Raw genomic sequence first — 17,855 nt, forward strand, 5'->3', positions numbered from 1 at the left:
AGACTACGAAGGCAAAATAGACTTTCACATTTTTGAACGCGTGACACCCACACAGACGAACACAAGCACACACGCAAGCAGTAAAGGGGCGGTTGCCAGCGAGAAACAAGGTTCGCAGACGTGTCAGTCTGGCCGCGCCGTCCCGACAGCCGATTGCAGTAACGAGCTCCAGCCCCTCGCGAAAACCTTCGCTTCGTCAGCAGCAGGCGCTTCTTTCTTTAAATATCCGCGGTCTCGGTTTCAGCGTTCGTTCGCTCTCGACGTGCGCCTCGTTTTTCACTGTCCTTCGTTGGTTCGCAAGGTCCGCAGTCTCGCGGTCACCGGTGCCTTACACAAACTTCATGTCAAGGCTCGTAGAGAGCGAAATACACGTGAAAAAAATACAAAGGCGAATAGAATCGCCGGGGTGAGGGAAGACATAGGACGCGTAGGATAAAGGCGTGGATGTGAAAGCGTAAGAAATAGGACGCTGCTGCGCTCACGCCTGGCAAAGCGGCATATAAAACTCGCAGAAGTAGCCAAATCAACTGAGAATAACTGACCGCAAAGATGCGGAAAATGTTACAAACTAACCTTGGAACGCTTATCTCGGCTTTACAATCTTTCCGTTCAGCTGAATAGCAGGCCCGATTGGAGAACCACACTGCTAGATTGTGGTCGGAAATGAAAGCGATTGAAACTGCACTTAATAGTATTGTGCCTTAGAATTTACAGAAATATAAGAAAGGGACGATTGTCTTGGATGCGCCAGTGAGCAATGTGAAATCGGTCGTTGGGAATATATGTGTGCTTCAGTAACTCCTTCTTGGGCCCAACCTGAAATGAGCGTGGCTCGCGTAAATGCAGGATATTTGATTTGTTGACCAGAACGCATTTATGAGCCGAATAATGGGTGCCGTATTTATTGATTCTCCATCTACATTAAAAAAAAAATAAAAAAGCTTACGATTGAACGAATTTATGTAACGTGCCAGAGGGGTGTAAAATACTGGTGTGAAGCGGGACTTCACAAATCTGCTCGCTATGATTGAATGGCCAGTATGCGACTACACTATTGCCAGCTTTATTAATTTATTTTTTCACCTGTTCGATGCTTCCGGCTGCTGCCATATTCCCGCACAAGTATGCGAAGACCTCTCCCGGAGAAAAGGCATCTCGGCAGAGCACGCTATGAGTGCTGTCATTTTTGATATGCGATTTTCTTGACACGCAGCCAACTAAGTTGCTGGGCTTAAATCTGCCATCACTTGTAGCGCAGAAAAACACATTTGAGTCATCGAAGCAACTTCACTTTTACTCGGTTCTGTCTGCTTTAAAAGCAACGTTTTTAGCGAAGTCTGCATATTTGACATACTAAACAGGTAAATAATCAACGTCGACTTTTTCTATTCAAACATTTCTTGTGTAGTGAGCAAGCTTCAGAACGCCACTGACAAATGGACGAAAGCAGCGCGAGTACAACAATGGTTCAAAAGCCATGCAATATCCTCCAGTCGGTTTCGTGGTCACGAGCCAGACCATCTGGTTCAGTGCAAGTACGCAAATGTACAGGTCGTTATTGGTCATTCCGTCTGCGTGTTGGACCAAAGATATACTCCCAAAACTGACACAAGTCTCACGCTCACAAGGGTTCAACATTGATAAAAAGTGGTCTTGCTGGTTCTTTTGCGGTTCATGATAAGCAGCGTGGCTTTTCTTACCAACGCATCAGCGAGAGGAGCACTGCATTGCAATAGAAAATGCCGCAGAGCCCAAGTATCAGGACTGCTGGTTGTGCCCTATACTCCCAAAACTGACGCAAGTCTCACGCTCACAAGGGTTCAACATTGATAAAAGGTGGTCTTACTGGTTCTTTTGCGGTTCATAATAAGCAGCGTGGCTTTTCTTACCAACGCATCAGCGAGAGGAGCACTGCGTTGCAATAGAAAATGCTGCAGAGCCCAAGTATCAGGACTGCTGGTTGTGCCCTATACTCCCAAAACTGACACAAGTCTCACGCTCACAAGGGTTCAACATTGATAAAAGGTGGTCTTACTGGTTCTTTTGCGGTTCATAATAAGCAGCGTGGCTTTTCTTACCAACGCATCAGCGAGAGGAGCACTGCATTGCAATAGAAAATGCTGCAGAGCCCAAGTATCAGGACTGCTGGTTGTGCCCTATACTCCCAAAACTGACACAAGTCTCACGCTCACAAGGGTTCAACATTGATATAAGGTGGTCTTACTGGTTCTTTTGCGGTTCATAATAAGCAGCGTGGCTTTTCTTACCAACGCATCAGCGAGAGGAGCACTGCATTGAAATAGAAAATGATGCAGAGCCCAAGTATCAGGACTGCTGGGTGTGCCCTATTGAGTTCCACACCTAACTCAAGCACCCCCTCCCTCCCTCCCTCCCTCCCTTTTCATTCCTTCGGACCATGAAACGCTGCTGTCCTCACACCTTTCGAGAATATATTTGATCCTTCGTGAATCGTCACCTTTTTAGGGCTTCACGTCAATGGCCTGTTAGCCCTTGAGACGGTTTGTAATCGGCCAAAGCTTCGGATATTGTACCGGCCTACGCATGGGAGCTTTAGTGGCCACGGGTAGCTGAAGCAAGCAGTAGCTTTCGCAACGTTGCGCGGGTTGACAAAAAGTAAATATTAAGGCGAAAGCCTTCAATGCCTCATCGTTGTCGACAGAAAGCTGTCAGCAGAGGTGTCATGCTTTTGAGAGCGAGAGTTAAAAACTAATTAATAAACCTTGCCTCCACCGGGAATCGAACCTCCATCCCTTGGATCCCCAGCACAGCGCTTTACCAACTGCGCCATGGCCCGGATCGTGAAACACTCTTCATAAATGGCCTTGTCTACCGTGAGGATGATAGCGGGATTCCGCGAGTGACGGATACTGCGCCTTTAATTTCCTGTAAACGAATTATAGAACGCCGGTGAACTTTGATGCGTTCAATGAAACGCTGGTTATGTTCGACAAGGGGCGCGCGACGTACCGTCACGACAGGTTATGACGTCACCAGGCGATTCATGCATGTACGAAGCTGACTCCACCGGGCGTCCGATCCAGGTGTCTGTGCGGCGCCTTTCATTTCACACAGCAAACAGAAGCAGACCCAGATGTTTAGGAGGCGTTAGCACAGCAGGAATTAGCGGCGTTTGAAATTTATTTACAAGATAGAAAAGGCGCAGTATCTGTCACAAGTCTCCGCGGACACATGTACCACGCCGTAATGGAAATGATGACGGTGGGAGTGAAAGAAGAGAGGGAGATGGAGGTGCCGTTTTGGAGGGCTACGATCCACCGCACTATAATGGCTTTCGCCTCATCGCACTTTAGTGGCCCAAAGTGACATCTAGAATTTTTGATGACATCTTTAAAAAAAAACGTTTGAGAGAGATGCGAAAAATTAATTGACAAATAAATAGTTGTCAAAAAGTCTGCATGGCTAAAGCCTAAAGAAAGGAGAAAATTATTTTAGGGAAAGATAGGGAGGGGTTAACCTTAATGAAGCTCGCTCCCTCCCCTCCTTCTGCCTTCTTTCGGAACAGTGGTAAACACTGTTTAAATTTGCCAGTTTCAATCTCAACCATTTCCTTACTAATTCTAAGAGTTGGTCACATTCCCATTCCCACCATTGAAAATAAACAAGAGCCGAAATAAGGATGGTTTTCGTCGGACCACTAGGGGCTGGAAATATTGGGACATTTGTTGACAGCTCAACATGTCGATCAACTTACCTTTTCTTCGCCTCTTGTTGTTGTTGTTGTTCTCCTCTAATTTGATGGCACTACCCACACAGGGGGATCGGCCAAGAATTGGGGTGCAGAGATATTAGATTTTGAGATGTATGACTACATCGCAAAAATAAAAAAAATAAATGCTAGGGAATAGATCTTTTATCGCTCATGGTAGCGGCATTTGCTACCTTTTCTTTCTTTTTTCTATTCTGCCTATACGCAGAATAGAAGGTGCCGTCACGAAAAAAAAAAAAAAAAACGCAACCTCTTACTTCCAAGTCATATAAGCGTGGAAGGAAAGAGGAAAAAAAAAAAAGAGAGAGACGAAACAACAACAGAAAAGCATTTCAGAGACGAGAGTGCAACCGGATTAAAGAATATGAAGCTAAGGGCTGAGTGTTTTCGTCTCGAGGCCTCGACGAAGAACGTTGACACAGGCTGGGCGGCACCGAGAAGGCTCGCTTCGTATAGCACGCACAGAAACAGCGACTACGGACCAGAGATGGAGGAGGAGGAGAGGGGGGGGGGGGGGAGGGGGCGGGGTGAGAAACGCTCACCGGAAGTGTGTCACCGTTCTATTTAACACAGCACTCGCTTCTGCACAGGTCCTGCATGAGGGGGGGGGGGGGGGGGGGGCACACTTTTGCAGAGTCGCTAAAAGCTGGGAATTCTCGGTCGCCGCAGAGAGCGGCCGCTTCCCGAATTGCTCTCTGACGACCTGAGAAGAGATGAAGATTCACCTCTTAACCCAGATTATTTATTTTAGTACTTCCCTCGATATAATATCGTCTCCGCGGCCAGAAATAATGGTGGCGTGTGGAAAACCATGTCGGTCTAAATAAAATAACGCTGAATTCGCACAACAGACTAGCGCGTCACGCGAATGTTTCAGCCTAATCGGTGGGCTAACTGGATTGAAGCCAAGGTGATCTTTAGGGCAATCTGCGATGCAAGCTGCCTAAGTAGCCTACACCAGGACGATGCACTGTACATATACGCACTTCGATTAGCTCATCAATTGCCACTGCAGATTGTGGCAGGCTCATAGACTAATTTACTAAGTGGATACGGAATGAAAAAAAAAAAACAGTGTATAAAAAGAAAGCACAGACGCATCTTTCTTCAGTTGGCATTGTGGGGTTTGGTGGTAGTGAAACTGCGTGTTCAAGGCGGTCGTTAGGCTAACTGATAGTGTTATGCAGACTATGCGTCCAGTGACCTTCTCGCCGTACTACCTACCCTCACTGCGCCTCCGCCAACGCGCATCGTTGTAGAATCAAGCATTTCTCGTTGCTAGACAAATTTTAATAGCTTTGGCGTACACTCCCCCAAACATTTCTCTATTGTTTCTGCTGTTTTTTTTTATTGTGTTAGCAATACTACGCCAGGTTTCAGCCCGTTGCGTAGTCCGGGGAAGGGCCACGTTTGACCTTGAGCCGCAGCCGAGCCGAATACGGCTTTAACCAAGCCGTATGAACGTGCCTTCGTGGCCTGTAGGGGTAACGTGAATGCCAGGGTTCTAGCAGGCTGATTCTGACATAATCGTCCCATGTGAAACGAGAGACCCAAGCATTGCTAACGCAGTTCAACCCGGTTTAACCAGAGCTAAACCATAGCCAATTTGTTTTTCTATTCTGAAATGCCGATTTCCACCCCAGGGCCTTTATTTCGTATTGGTTTAAGCTCGTTGTACTTTTGGTGGTGCGGGCTGGGCAACACTATTTTTATTTCTTTTTAATTGCTCACACTAGCTTCAGATACAGGTTATAGCGGCAGAAATTTGCGCTTAGCTGCGTCTTATTTCTGCAAAAAGAAAAGAAAAAAAAATTGATAGAGTTAGAGGGGTTTTTAAACGAATAGTAGATGGAGGAAAGTTCGTAACTTTCTATTTTTTAACTGGTCCAGTTACAAACCCATATTTGTTGCTGCTTCTTACGTGACCACAATAGATCAGGATGGCTTAATCCGCGTCATTTAGAAAGCACGAATCAGGGATAGTCATAATAGTTTTGCTGGAAATGTTTATTACGCACGCTCATGCTAGCAGTGCAGGGAAGATAACAGCTATACTCTTCAAATATATCTTGGTGCACGATGTGGGAGTGAATTTAAAAGTTTACTCAGACGTGTCACACAGGAGATATAGTTTATCTTCTGGAGAACAGAAAAATACTCCTTTTTCCGAGTTTTCTTAACCTTCTCCACTAAGCTCGTTCCAGAGTCGGGGCGCTACTAGGTCCAGATTCGGCGCTGAGTGTAAAAGAGCCCATGTCGTGTCATGGCCAAGGAATTTCGTTTTGCTGTTGACTCTTTCACCGCTGCTGTTACGACATCAAACTGAAGCGCTGACAGCCTTCGGCCTTGTCTTGAACTTGGCGTCTCTATCACTCATTTGCTGTTCCGGCACTGACGCTTTATTTTTTGCAACTCTCTGCCGCATTCCTCCTCACAAGGCAGACAGTTGTTCCCTTTTTGGCTGGAGTTTGCTACATTTCTTCAATCTATCTGTGCTTTCGTTCTTAACGTTTTCTTCTGTGCCACATGTTTAGCCGGCTGGCATCGGAGAAGTGAATTGTTATGAGGGAGGCTTTCGCAGTGCGTCATGTTTAGTTTACGCCGCTGTAGGTGGTTTCAACGCTGACAGTCTTATGCGCACACCTAGAGCGATGCTGAATATTTTTCTTTCTTCAAAACTGGACGTGTGTTCCATTTTTGTTTGCTAATTGTGCAGAAATGGCACTGGGAGTACGAAAATTGTCCTCCCTGCCCCGTCTAACAATAGTCAGACCGTTGGTTTCTGTTCTCCTTCCATATGCCCTGTATTTTTAGATCCGATTATAATATTGCATATACAGTTGATATGACACGACTAGTCTTTTGAAGTGAATACCCAAATCACTATATTGTAGGGTTAGGGGTTCAAGTTAGATTTGGCTGGGCTATTCGAGTTGCTGATATAATTTTGTCACTCGCCGTAATGCCTTTTTTCATGGGCCAACAGATAACATGCGGCTGAAGAAAAACTAAAATTTAAAAAGCGGTGGTAAGAATTAGACCATACCAGCAAAAACTGCTGAAGAAAAAAACAACAAAAATTTGGAACATTAAACAATGGCGAAAAGCATCGAATAAAAGGGTAAAACTGCCGCAGCGGTTATAATGGCACATTGCCACCGGTAAACACGCTGCCAGGTTGGCGGTCTGATTCACGTCATCACTGACGTTCGTGCCTAGCGGCAGATGCCCCGGGGAAAGGACAAAAAGAAGGCGCTGTTGGCCAGCTCTCCGGGCGTCCATCTCCGGGTGGTGGCAGTGCCTTACCGTCTTCCCTCCTCTCTATTACTTACGCCTAAATATATCTCTGTATGTATACAAATATAGTTCTGCAACCGACTAAAGTTGACTCACCCCCGAAAAATAAGGAAGCCATCAGCACAGAAAGGATTAATACGTGCGTGAACGCGCTGTTCATGCCAATACAGCACATCAGCGAATTTAGTTCTAATTCGAGCAGAGATGAGCATGTAGTTTCTGTACACTGTGGGACATGGAAGGGAACTGGAAAGAAAGTAACATAATTTCAGCACATTACGACCGTATTTAGTCACTCATAGTTTGATCTTGCAGTCAAGAGAAGGCAGGTAAGTTTCCTGTCAAATAAAAGTATTTTCCTGCACCTATTGTGGGGCTCAGTCCCTTCACAGTACGACAGCACACTGTGTCAACGCCCGGGAAGAGGCATGTTTTTGTATGGAACCGATAACTAATGGGGAAATCAGGCGATTTTACTAAAATGCTAAAATCGGCACGCTGGAGTCGTGCCATCAGCGCGACTCTGGCATGTTGCTAAGGGTGGCAAGCACCATACGTAGCGAAATTGGTAGAGCGCAGAGTGAAGGTCGGTCTGGAAATAGAGGGATAGGTGAAGCATTTTGTACGCAAGCTGGTACAAATAAGGATATTCCTGAGCGACACTCGAACAAGCGTCCCTAGAAAGAGATGCAGCAAAAAAGGGGCGAATACGAAGTACTGACACAGTGTGCATTCTATCTTAGTTACACAATAGCGCAGACATGTATGCGTAGTGTCTTATATGGTTGCATCAGTAATGACTGCAGAGCGCTGGCATTACATCCTAGATTTTTTTTTTATTGCCTTCATCAACGTGACAGAACGTCGCGCGCACATTTATTATGGCTGTTTTTCATCCATGTTTTTATTTCTTAGCGCCGGCTCACGGTTCATAAATTTCCACTCTCCGCGGGCCACTCGAGCTGTTTCTGGTGAGCTGCCAGAGGGGACTAAAGAGCAATAACAAAATCGTGCCGTGGCTGTTTTGCGCTGCGATGTTCGAGACTGTTCGAACAGATACATACTCGTTACCTAGAGTGTTAAGAATCGTATTTATGCATGTATGAAGCGGAGTCAACCACCTTGGTAATTCTTCTCTCGAATACCATGAAATGAACGTTTTCAGGTTGCCATGAGCGAATTCCTTTCGTTGGGGGCGCAATGTACCCAAATAAACAGTTCGTTGCACCTACTACGCCAACCTTCCTGTCCGCCTCCTGCATCTTATTTATGTCCTCTTTTCACCCACACGTGGCAATGTACAAATGCTGTATTTTTGTTTTCGAATATGCAAAGCTACCAGGGAGCCAACTCCAGCCCTGCGACCTTTTCTTGTGTCAGCACGCAACACTGAGGCGGCTGCAGTACGATTCCTTCAACTCGCCCAACCTTCTTTCATCCGGTCTTTCATCCACAATCCTTTTTCCTGACAGGAAGCATGCGCTCAAAGTGTTCTTGGCGTTCTTTGGTAATCGGTCGCAGTCAAAGAGGACGTCTTAGGACTCACTGTGAAAGTCGTTAAATAATTAGCCTTGTAATAAGGCTGGGTTTTCGATTGCTGCTCAACGGCGTTCTTCATTCGGAAGCCGCGCAGTAGGCCTACATTCAACCCGTCCATATAATCCCCGTCGTCCTACGCCGTCCTTTCATTAGCGCCGTTTCCTTCTTTTTTCATGCCGAATGCGGATTATCTTGCCCATCGTTCTGCTTTTACGTAAATTAACTATACATTAAGCAACGATTAGTTTTCGCGGTTGTCCTCTTTAAGGCGCCTGTAGTGCGATTCATTATGGTACCTAGGTCTTTTTAGTGTCGAATTGATGGTCAAAACTACAACAACAAAAAAGAAATTATAGAAGTCTCCCGACAGTCACTACCTTCAGTCACGCAGCTCGAGCTCTTCTGTATCGAAGCAGCACACATTTAAAATCGGAAGGCTTTCGCGGTGACTATCACATCAGAGACGCTGGTAGCTTCTGTGTGGAACCTGAGGTCGCCCCCAAAAATAACACAATTACACTAAAACAACCTGTCGACTTAATTGCAGAACAATCCTTGTTTCGAAGGCAACGGCTATCAGAAAAAAGAGAAGAACGTAGATCCTTTCGTGAATTCATAAGGGTTAAACATACCTGCACCGATACAGACTAGCTGCTAAGGTTCACACTGTCACGCCCAGGCAGCGCAATCTACCAAATATTGGGAGTACGTTGGTAATGTCTGGTCCTGCAGAGGACCAGTGATTTACCAACACGCTTTAATATTCGGCCATTGGTTAGCGCGGCCTGGGGCTGCCCGTGATAAACACTGTACTTCCTCGGCATGTTAGTTAAAGTAGAGAAATTGCGCTCCCACAAGAAATTCTGGAGATGTACACTTTGCGGTGTTCTTGTAATTGGCGCAGCGCAGGCCGAGCTTAGTGAGCTATGGGGATAGAAGAAGAAAGGCACACACAAGACAGAAGCCAAACTTCAAACTACTGATCTGTAAATCAATCCGCCCTAACCAATACGCCATTGGGCTAACGTGTACTAAACTGAACCAAAGCATCTTTATCTTGACGAGACAAGACCCTCTTGTGTGTGCGGCCTTTGCATCGTAATTTCAATTCTTTCTGTTAGGCGCACGGTGAATGTATGTTTTTTTTTTAATGTATGTATGCACTATACGGCTATGTCTACGCCTTATGCACGAAATGTATAATTTAATGCAGGACTTCAAATGAAAGAATTGCTTGTTTGCACAGCACCACTGGAACACACGGCCAGGTCGGCACGGTACGGTGTGTCGCGTTCGTCTCCCATTGAAGAGGCGAGAGCGAGGCTGCACAGTTCAAAGAGCCGAAACTTAACGCGAACTTACCGTCTGTCGATGGGGCTGGCTTCGAAGGCTAATGGTTCACTGCCCGTTGCCAGGAATCCGGAACAGTAGTCTATTTTCCTTCATGCTCTACTCGGCTGCAAAAACAGCCGCGTAGAGCATGGCAAGACACTAAAGTCTGTAATTTATTATTTTTTTTTTCCCGGAAAAAGACAAAATAAACGCGGCGGTGGCATACGTCGATCTGAAGACCTCTTTATCGTACGTTAATTGTAGAGTCAGACCAGTCGGATACGTCCAGCAACTACAGCATGTCGTGCACGTGTGCGTGAACGCTCTGGCTTAGAGCCAGACAGATAGAAAGGCCCAATCGTGTTGTGAAAATGTCAATTACGGGAATTTTTTCTGTCTGCCTAATAAAAACGGCAATAAATAATGGGCAGCCAGACATTGGTATATTTGTAGCTGCTGGCGAAAAGGAATTAGAGCTGCAGATTCTTTTAAGATTGCGTTTTTGTCTGTAAGAATTGCTCCAAATTCTTGTTTTTCATAGACGCCTGTTTAAAAGTCGAATGCCCTATAGGAACAAACGTTAAGCGAGGCATCGGATGCTATTTGTTGCCTTCGGCGTGTAGGCTAGCTAGGATCTGATACTGGGCCAAAACCTTAATTGAGTCTGTACGATTACTTCCACAAAAAAAAAAAAAAAAATACAACTCTTCCATTGAAGCGGCATAGGTCGCAAGGCTTGGCGTGGTGCTAGCTAGCAGCTGTACCACGCTGTTCCTGAAAACGTTGTTCGGAGTTACCCAAGCAAGGGTGGTTACGGCAGGCATCGCAGCCTTTCGCTTTCTCAAGATACGACTATCAGTACTGGAATATGCGCGTCTCCTAAAATGGACAAATTACCCCGTTAGATTCATGCCGTAATACACTTGAACCACACTTGGTTGCCAAAGCGCAATGGGAAAAATAGGAAAACGAGTCGATATGTTTGCTTTGTTTGCCTACACAGTGTTCTCATTTTTACAGGGAAAGCTGTTTAGAACTGGTGTTGCCATGCAGCCCTACATTCTACCCTGGAACCGGCAGCGTTAGGCGTAATACCCCGATTAGTTAATGAATTGATTTAATTCCTGCCCGCCACGGTGAGCAGGTGACGAAGTTCAGGTAGCGGAACCCCCTTCTTCACTCCGGGGCAAGCGGCGGGAAAGCAAAAGTGCAAGGGGAATGATTGAAAGAAGATGGAGGGCGACAGGTGGCCTATGCAGTGGCTTAGGAGGTAATGACGAAGGTGGCGAATTGAGTAATCTGAAGGTGGTTCTAGAACCGAATTCAGGGCGATATTGGAGGACCAAAACTATAACTGATTTCGTTGATTCATGCGCTAAGCAACTAAGCTTAGCTATTATAATTGTTTTAATGGTAAGAGATGCCATTGTAATTGCTAGTGCTTGAGCAACAAGGCAATGGTTGACTCTTTTTGTTGACTCGCGAGCTGAAGGCGGTATACGTATGCCGTTATTCCGAAACTTCTGCTTTTCAGGGTCGGAAGAAAAATGAAGCGCCCCTCGCCTAATGCGCAGACCTGTCAAACCTCCCGTCAGAAGGAAAATGCAGTCATGAGCCTCCATGTAAACCGAAAGAAATACGGTGCAGCCAGCGGTATTCGTAGCATGCATGCCTTCTGGCCGGGAATAGTGCAGGCGTAGCATAGACCGGGCCGCAAGTACCCTGTGCAGTGCGCCTCACAAGTCATGTGTGACCAAGGGTGTGAGAGGACACCAGGCCACTCTACTCCACGAATTCGCGCGGGCTCTGCTCGTACTCCTGCCTGGATGCTTAAGACTGGCACGACATCGTCTCCGCTATGTTCTATATGTGGTGTGTGCGGGAATATAGAACATTATATTACGTGTTGTCCAAAGTACGACGCTGAAAGATAGTGATGCTCGCTTCCTTCAAGAAGATAGGAGCCCTTCAAAGTGCACTTCAGGACATTTTCTACCCGAGTGGAAACCAGACATGCAGAAGGGAGGCCTCGCGCCTTCTTTTACAATTTCTGCAGGACACTGATCTTGACTATAGATGGTGACAGCTGGAATGGACTATGTTCTACTGTGAATGAATGTGTGCGTAAATGGTGACTTCTGTATTGGACTAAGTTATAGTGTGAGTGAATGTCTGTATAGATGGTGGCAGCTGGATTGGACTGTGTTTTGTTGTGAATGAATGTGTGCATAGATGGTGACTTCTGGAGTGGACTATGTTATTCTGTGAGTGAATATGTGCATAGATGGTGACTGCTGGAGTAGAATATGTACTGTTATAAGTGACTGTGCTCAAATAGTGGGGCAGATTTCACAGATATTAGGACTTGACTTTTTTTAACACATAAATGACGCTACGGTGGAGCAATTGCCGGTAGAATAAGTAAGGTTAATCCTACCTGTAGCATACAATTCAACTCAACTTATCCGTGGCCACCATAGTCGCAAAGAAGTATATCAGAAAGGCTAACAGGCCACGGATGTCCAATTAGTTCGGTCGAATGTCTGGGGTTTTTTCAGTTCAATCTATCGCAGCATAACCGCAAGAAGGCTAGCAGGAAGTAGAACACCAGGTCTGCTAGCAATAGGGTTACGTTTTCTAGAGCATTGGATGTTATAAGTCCCTTACTTATGAAATGTGGAGTCAGTGGCATCCACTCAGCCTGCCGCCGAGCACCCATCGAGCTCTGGGTGCGTCGATTCGAAACCCAGCGCTTCCCTATCTCCCAGCACCTCTAGAAATGCTGAGAAAATTCGCAGCACAAAATAGATGTAGACACAAGCGTAAATAACAAACAAGACAGGACGGGTGCTTGGCCCAGTGTAGAAGAAATACGTTGCAAAAGCAACCAACTAACCCAAACCGCCGTGTTTTTGCAACGTATTTCTTCTACACTGGGCGTAGCACCCGTCCTGTCTTGTTTGTTCCTTACGCTTGTGTCCACGTCTCTTTTGTGCTGCATATTTTTTCACCATGGATAGCAACCAACTAGCCCAAACTGCCGTGATTTTGTCTCTCAAAAGGCTGATACTCCGAGGCCTCCTCTGTAGAATCACATTAGTTCACATCACATCCACGCTAATTTGTCAACTCTAATATATGTCTTCAAATTTTGATGGTAATTTGAAGGAAGCTGAAGAAAATGAGATCAGATGGTTGTCTTTCAAATATCATATCCTGGCGGAGCTCCGCCAGGATATGACACCTTCCGCATAACCTACCGGCGAAAAATGCAGCTGCCAGCACCCACCGGTAACTACATAACTCCCATTTATGAGGCCGGAACTTCCAACTAAAACTACATTCAGGCACCTATTGGTGAAAATTACAAATGAACCTCTAAATGAATGAAATTACAAATTAACCTCTAGCACCTACCGAATGCGATGCGGATGCGCAAACCACGCTAGGCCACGCTAATAAATCATCTTTATTACGCCTGAAATGTTTTGCTATCACAAGCCAGCCAATTCTGGATATATGTCATTTGGTTACAAACTGCGACCGTCATTTTTTTTAATTGATGCACGGCGCATACTGTTTCAAATATATTTTAGGAAGTGCTTCTAGAAATGCCGTATGCTTGAAATTTACAAGCGTAAAAATTGCACTTTGTTATGCAAAGTTGGTGTGAATTTAAATATCACCCTTCATGCGATATGGGCACCGCAACGCTTAAGTGTCATGTTGGATAAAACAGTTGGATAGTTGGATAAAACAGCAAAGGAAGTAAGTGCGCTATTTGAATAAACGGGCACTTTTTGATGATTGTAATGGCAGTGCCGGTGGCTCAATGTTTAGTGCACTCGACTGCTGATCTCGAGAAAGCAGGTTCGGTCTCCACCGCTGTGGCCGCGTTTCGATGGAGGCGAAATGGAAGACCACCATGTATCGTTCGATGTCAGTGCACGTTAAAGAACCGCAGGTGGCCTAAATTTCCGGAACCTTCCACAACGGCTTTCCTTATAGCCGATTTTGCTTTGGGAAGCTAAGGCCTACATACCAACCAAATCGGGAGCATGTGCTCCAGCCTGCTTACACTCAAGTCAATGTGCCATGTGGTTTGTGCACAAGGAAAAGCGAGCAACTTCGTCTGTGGAACAAACTGCATCATATATGTCATTAAGAATGACGACACCAGTGTTGCGAGTATGGAAAAAGAAAGAATGTACGCGTCGTTACTAGTGCGCTGAGTGAGTAATGGAAAAGGAATTTGCATGGGGCTGCTTCTGCCATTCCTACCAGTCCCAAAAGGCCAAGTAAAAAAAAACCTTTATTAGCAAATTTAGCTGCAGCTACACGTTAGATAATGAATATAATGCCTCCCTTTTTGTCCAGCATCAGTTAGCGCAATTTCTGTTGGGATTTCAACAGAAAGCACGCTGTCTCTCTTAATCACTTGGTTACCCAAGAAATAAAAAACAGTACTACAGCCATTAGAAAATTCCGGACAGAGCGCAACGACACCCTACTTTGCAAGTTTCCATACTTCTTGTCAGAATAGAAGAAACAAAAGGTTTCTTGGCGAATAGCCTCACCGTCTGCTAACAGGAAGCGGACACCTGCGCCTTGCACACGAGCACGCGCGCGTTTGCGCGCGGAAACGCCACCGAAAGCTTCGCTACTGCGCGCAATACACACGTCGTCCACGTACCTCGCTCACATCTTTGGTTTTCTTCTTGGGCGCCGCGGTGTAGCGCCTGTAGTCCCGTGCATCCTTGAGGCAGTCCGGCTTCTCCGTTGCCTTCAACATACCGAGCTGTGGATTGGGGAAAGAAACTGGCGGACAGTAACGAACGCTTAGGACGTTGTTCCGGGATGATGCCTAAGAGCAGAGGGAAGGCGCTGTTCCCGTGCACTCGAGTTCGGCTCGAAACGAATGTCCAGGCTTCAGAAACGCGGCTTGCCGCACTGAGCCCCAGAAGGAACTTCCCTCTTCGCTTTCTTTCTACTTTCCCTCTTCTGTTCGACTCTTTCTTTTCGCTCTTTTTTTTCTCGTCCCTCGCCTAACCTATCGCGAAGCTGCTTTAGAAAGTCGGGTCTTAAAAAAGGCTCTTCGAAGGTCTTCGATACGTGCGTCGGTCCTCAGCACGTCCAGAAGGCTGCTACCTCCTTGGCTGCGTGCAGTGCTGCCGTCAATATTTCCCCACACGCGACAAACGACGAAGGAAAAGAAACACGGAAAGGAAGGGAGAGGGTCCACCGGGTCCTTTTTTTAAAGCCGCCTCCATCACCACGGCTCGACCCTGGGCCGTCCGCGAAGAATTCGTGGCTGATGTACAGAAGCCAGATTTTCGCCCTCAGCAGCCCGCTCGCCTGTTCAGCAGAGAAACCTCCTCTCCGCACGCCGCGGCCTTCTTCCTGACGTCCACTTGCCCGCCGACACTCGCACGTCATGTACTGGCGGCCTTCAACTCTTAATTTTGAAACACTCGTGTTTGACTCCTTCCGGCCCTGCCATTTAGCCGTTCACTCTCCCCTCTGCACGCTTTTCTTTTGAGTTGATCCTGTATAGACACCCGCTGGAAAGCGACCAGGAGCTCTGTTTTTGCGAAGCCCGAGCATACTTACGTGCCCGACGTCACGGGAGACGCTGCCGGCGGAAAGGAGGGGAAAGTCGGAAAAGGCGCAGTTTAGCCTCAAAATGTTTTCTAGACCGGTGGTAGTTGGTGCCTCGAAAATCCGATTTCACACCTGCAAAAAGCATACCTCTCATATATATTGCAAACAGAAAAGGGTCCAAGTCCGAAGACTAAGCAGCGTGTAAATGCGCATTTTTGATGAATGCTTCCATGCAACTGATGCAACTGACCAAAGTCATGCACAGTGTGGCCTCGTAATATGAAAATTTACACAGAAAAGAAGCAAAATGGAGGCAGATTTCGTTTCCAGGGAAGCTTCGCAAGCCCGCAGCATTGAGCCAGGGGTTTCGATATTGCCACCATTCTCACCGCTTCCCGCCTATGTTGGACGGAAGTCGCGACTCAGTCGCGCAATTTTCTGAAGAGGGCCAAGCGAGAGAGCAGGTTATTAAAAAAAAAGTAAAAAGGCTGGCAGGGTGCGTTGCTTGGACGCAGAAATGCTGGAGTGCTGTCAACGTGGCTACATAACCAGAACTTGATTTTGGCTCAAAGAAAAAAAAAAAGAAGGTGGGGCGGGAAGGCGACATTTAAAAGTGTAAAATGATAAAAATACCGAACGAGCAAGTCGAAAGAGCGCGTCGGCCAGTTTAAAATTAGAAAATGGCTGAGCGGTGCCCTTCTAACACGCTGTCCGCTCTCGCTGAGGGGCCCGTTTATCGAGAGCCCCCCATACAAGCAGCGTGCTGTGACGTCTAGCCCGTCCTCGCCGTCTCATACGCCCTGCTTCTCTCCTCAGCTAATCCTTCCTGTTTTTTTTTCTTCTTTCTAGTTTAAGTTTCTGTGTTTTGTTGTCTCGCCCAGTGCAGCTTGCCTTTGATCTCGACTTCGTCGCCTGCCACTGTGCCCGTTCGAGGTGGGTGGCTACTAAAGATGGCGTTGGGGGAAAGCCGCAGAGGCGTCGTGTTAAGCATGACACTTCGATGCGAGTTATACGTTGTTGCGTTTTAACGGTGTCGACCAGCGACGTTTTCGTCCGTCGCATGCGAGTTCGGTCTAAACGGTGCAGGTTGATGCGTTCTCTCGGAAAGACGTAACGACAAAACAACTCCGGTTTGTCGTATAGCACGCTCAATGCTGTATGAGTGTGGAACTTTCAAGCACGGGCAGGCAGTGCTCTCCCATTTTAATATATCTAGTGTGGTTGAGAGCTCCATTGTATGCGATTAAGCTGGGTGGTAGAAAAAAGAAATTAAAGATAACTTCATAATGACCCAAGAAGTCAATCAACACGTCTCTGAAATGAACCATTTTGCTAACCAAATCATGACAATACGTTTAATGACAATTGTAAATATCCTCACGTGCAACTTGAATCTAGAAAGATTTAGACTGGAAAGCTGTTGGAACTTTTTTTTGCGTATTTTTCCAGTGTTAGAGCTAGCAAGGGACGTTACGAGGGATGCCGCTGCTTTTCTAGAATATTGCTTTATTAATGCGTAAGCATTAAGTGTGTATGGTTCTGGCGTTCACAAAAGTTGCGTACACGATTTCGCCGTAATCTAACAAGTTACTAAAGCGAATGGTTGTACTAGTTAGAGAATGAAAAAATCCCGTCTGGGTAAAATTTAGTAATTAGGTAATTAATTTTAGCAAAACAAATCAATCAGACGTCGAAATAGCCAGGCAGAGTAATGACGACTTCCGGATTTGATGTCACACTTTCAGTCACGTGATGTGTGGTAGGGTCACGTGACCTGTGGCAATGGCCATGTGACAGGAAGTGCGATATATGCCTTCACGTGTGCCACGTGACCGGCAGTTCGGCGTTTAAGAAAAAGCCAGGAATAAAATGGGTAAATTTGATAAAAAAATGTGTGAAGTGTCGTCTAATCGAAGCCAAAGAACAAAAAAAAAAAACGTTTGAGATCACCCGCATTGGGAAATATGTAAGCATTCTTTACGAAAGAAATGACACGGAAGAAAAAGCAAACTATAGCGTAACACCCCATGGAAGTTGGGTACCATGTGACTCCCCTTGTGCATCGGCATTACCCCCTTGGCTATTTCCGTGTCTGATTCACTTAATTGGCTTTAAACAATGGACTAACTACTTCGAATGCATCAAATGTTTTCTCCATCGAGATTTTTCATCCTCTGTCTAGTGAAACCATTCGTTTTCTTATCGCTCGTTTTATTCGAACATAATCCTGCCGACAAACTTCTAGTGACACAACGTACCCGACGTATGACTGACTTAATTAGCTCTAATTATTTAACTAATTACTTTGCCTGCGCGAAATGTTTTCTCCGGCGAGATT

At 46.1% G+C, this 17,855-nt stretch overlaps 1 protein-coding gene across 1 annotated transcript in view; it reads right to left on the reverse strand.

Moving 5' to 3' along the window:
* Nucleotides 1-14,993, reverse strand: part of LOC146203016 (uncharacterized) — a 97,253-nt gene extending 82,260 nt beyond the window's left edge. The window contains exon 1 of the mRNA XM_084588496.1: nt 14,610-14,993. Coding sequence (XP_084444622.1) covers nt 14,610-14,708 — 99 coding nt within the window. The 5' untranslated portion in view covers nt 14,709-14,993. The remainder of the gene's footprint in view (nt 1-14,609) is intronic.
* Between the last annotated feature and the right edge of the window lie 2,862 nt (nt 14,994-17,855).

This window comes from Amblyomma maculatum, chromosome 1 (assembly GCF_055883805.1).
Source record: "Amblyomma maculatum isolate TAMU_Amacu chromosome 1, ASM5588380v1, whole genome shotgun sequence".
NCBI classification, from domain to species: Eukaryota; Metazoa; Arthropoda; class Arachnida; order Ixodida; family Ixodidae; genus Amblyomma; species Amblyomma maculatum.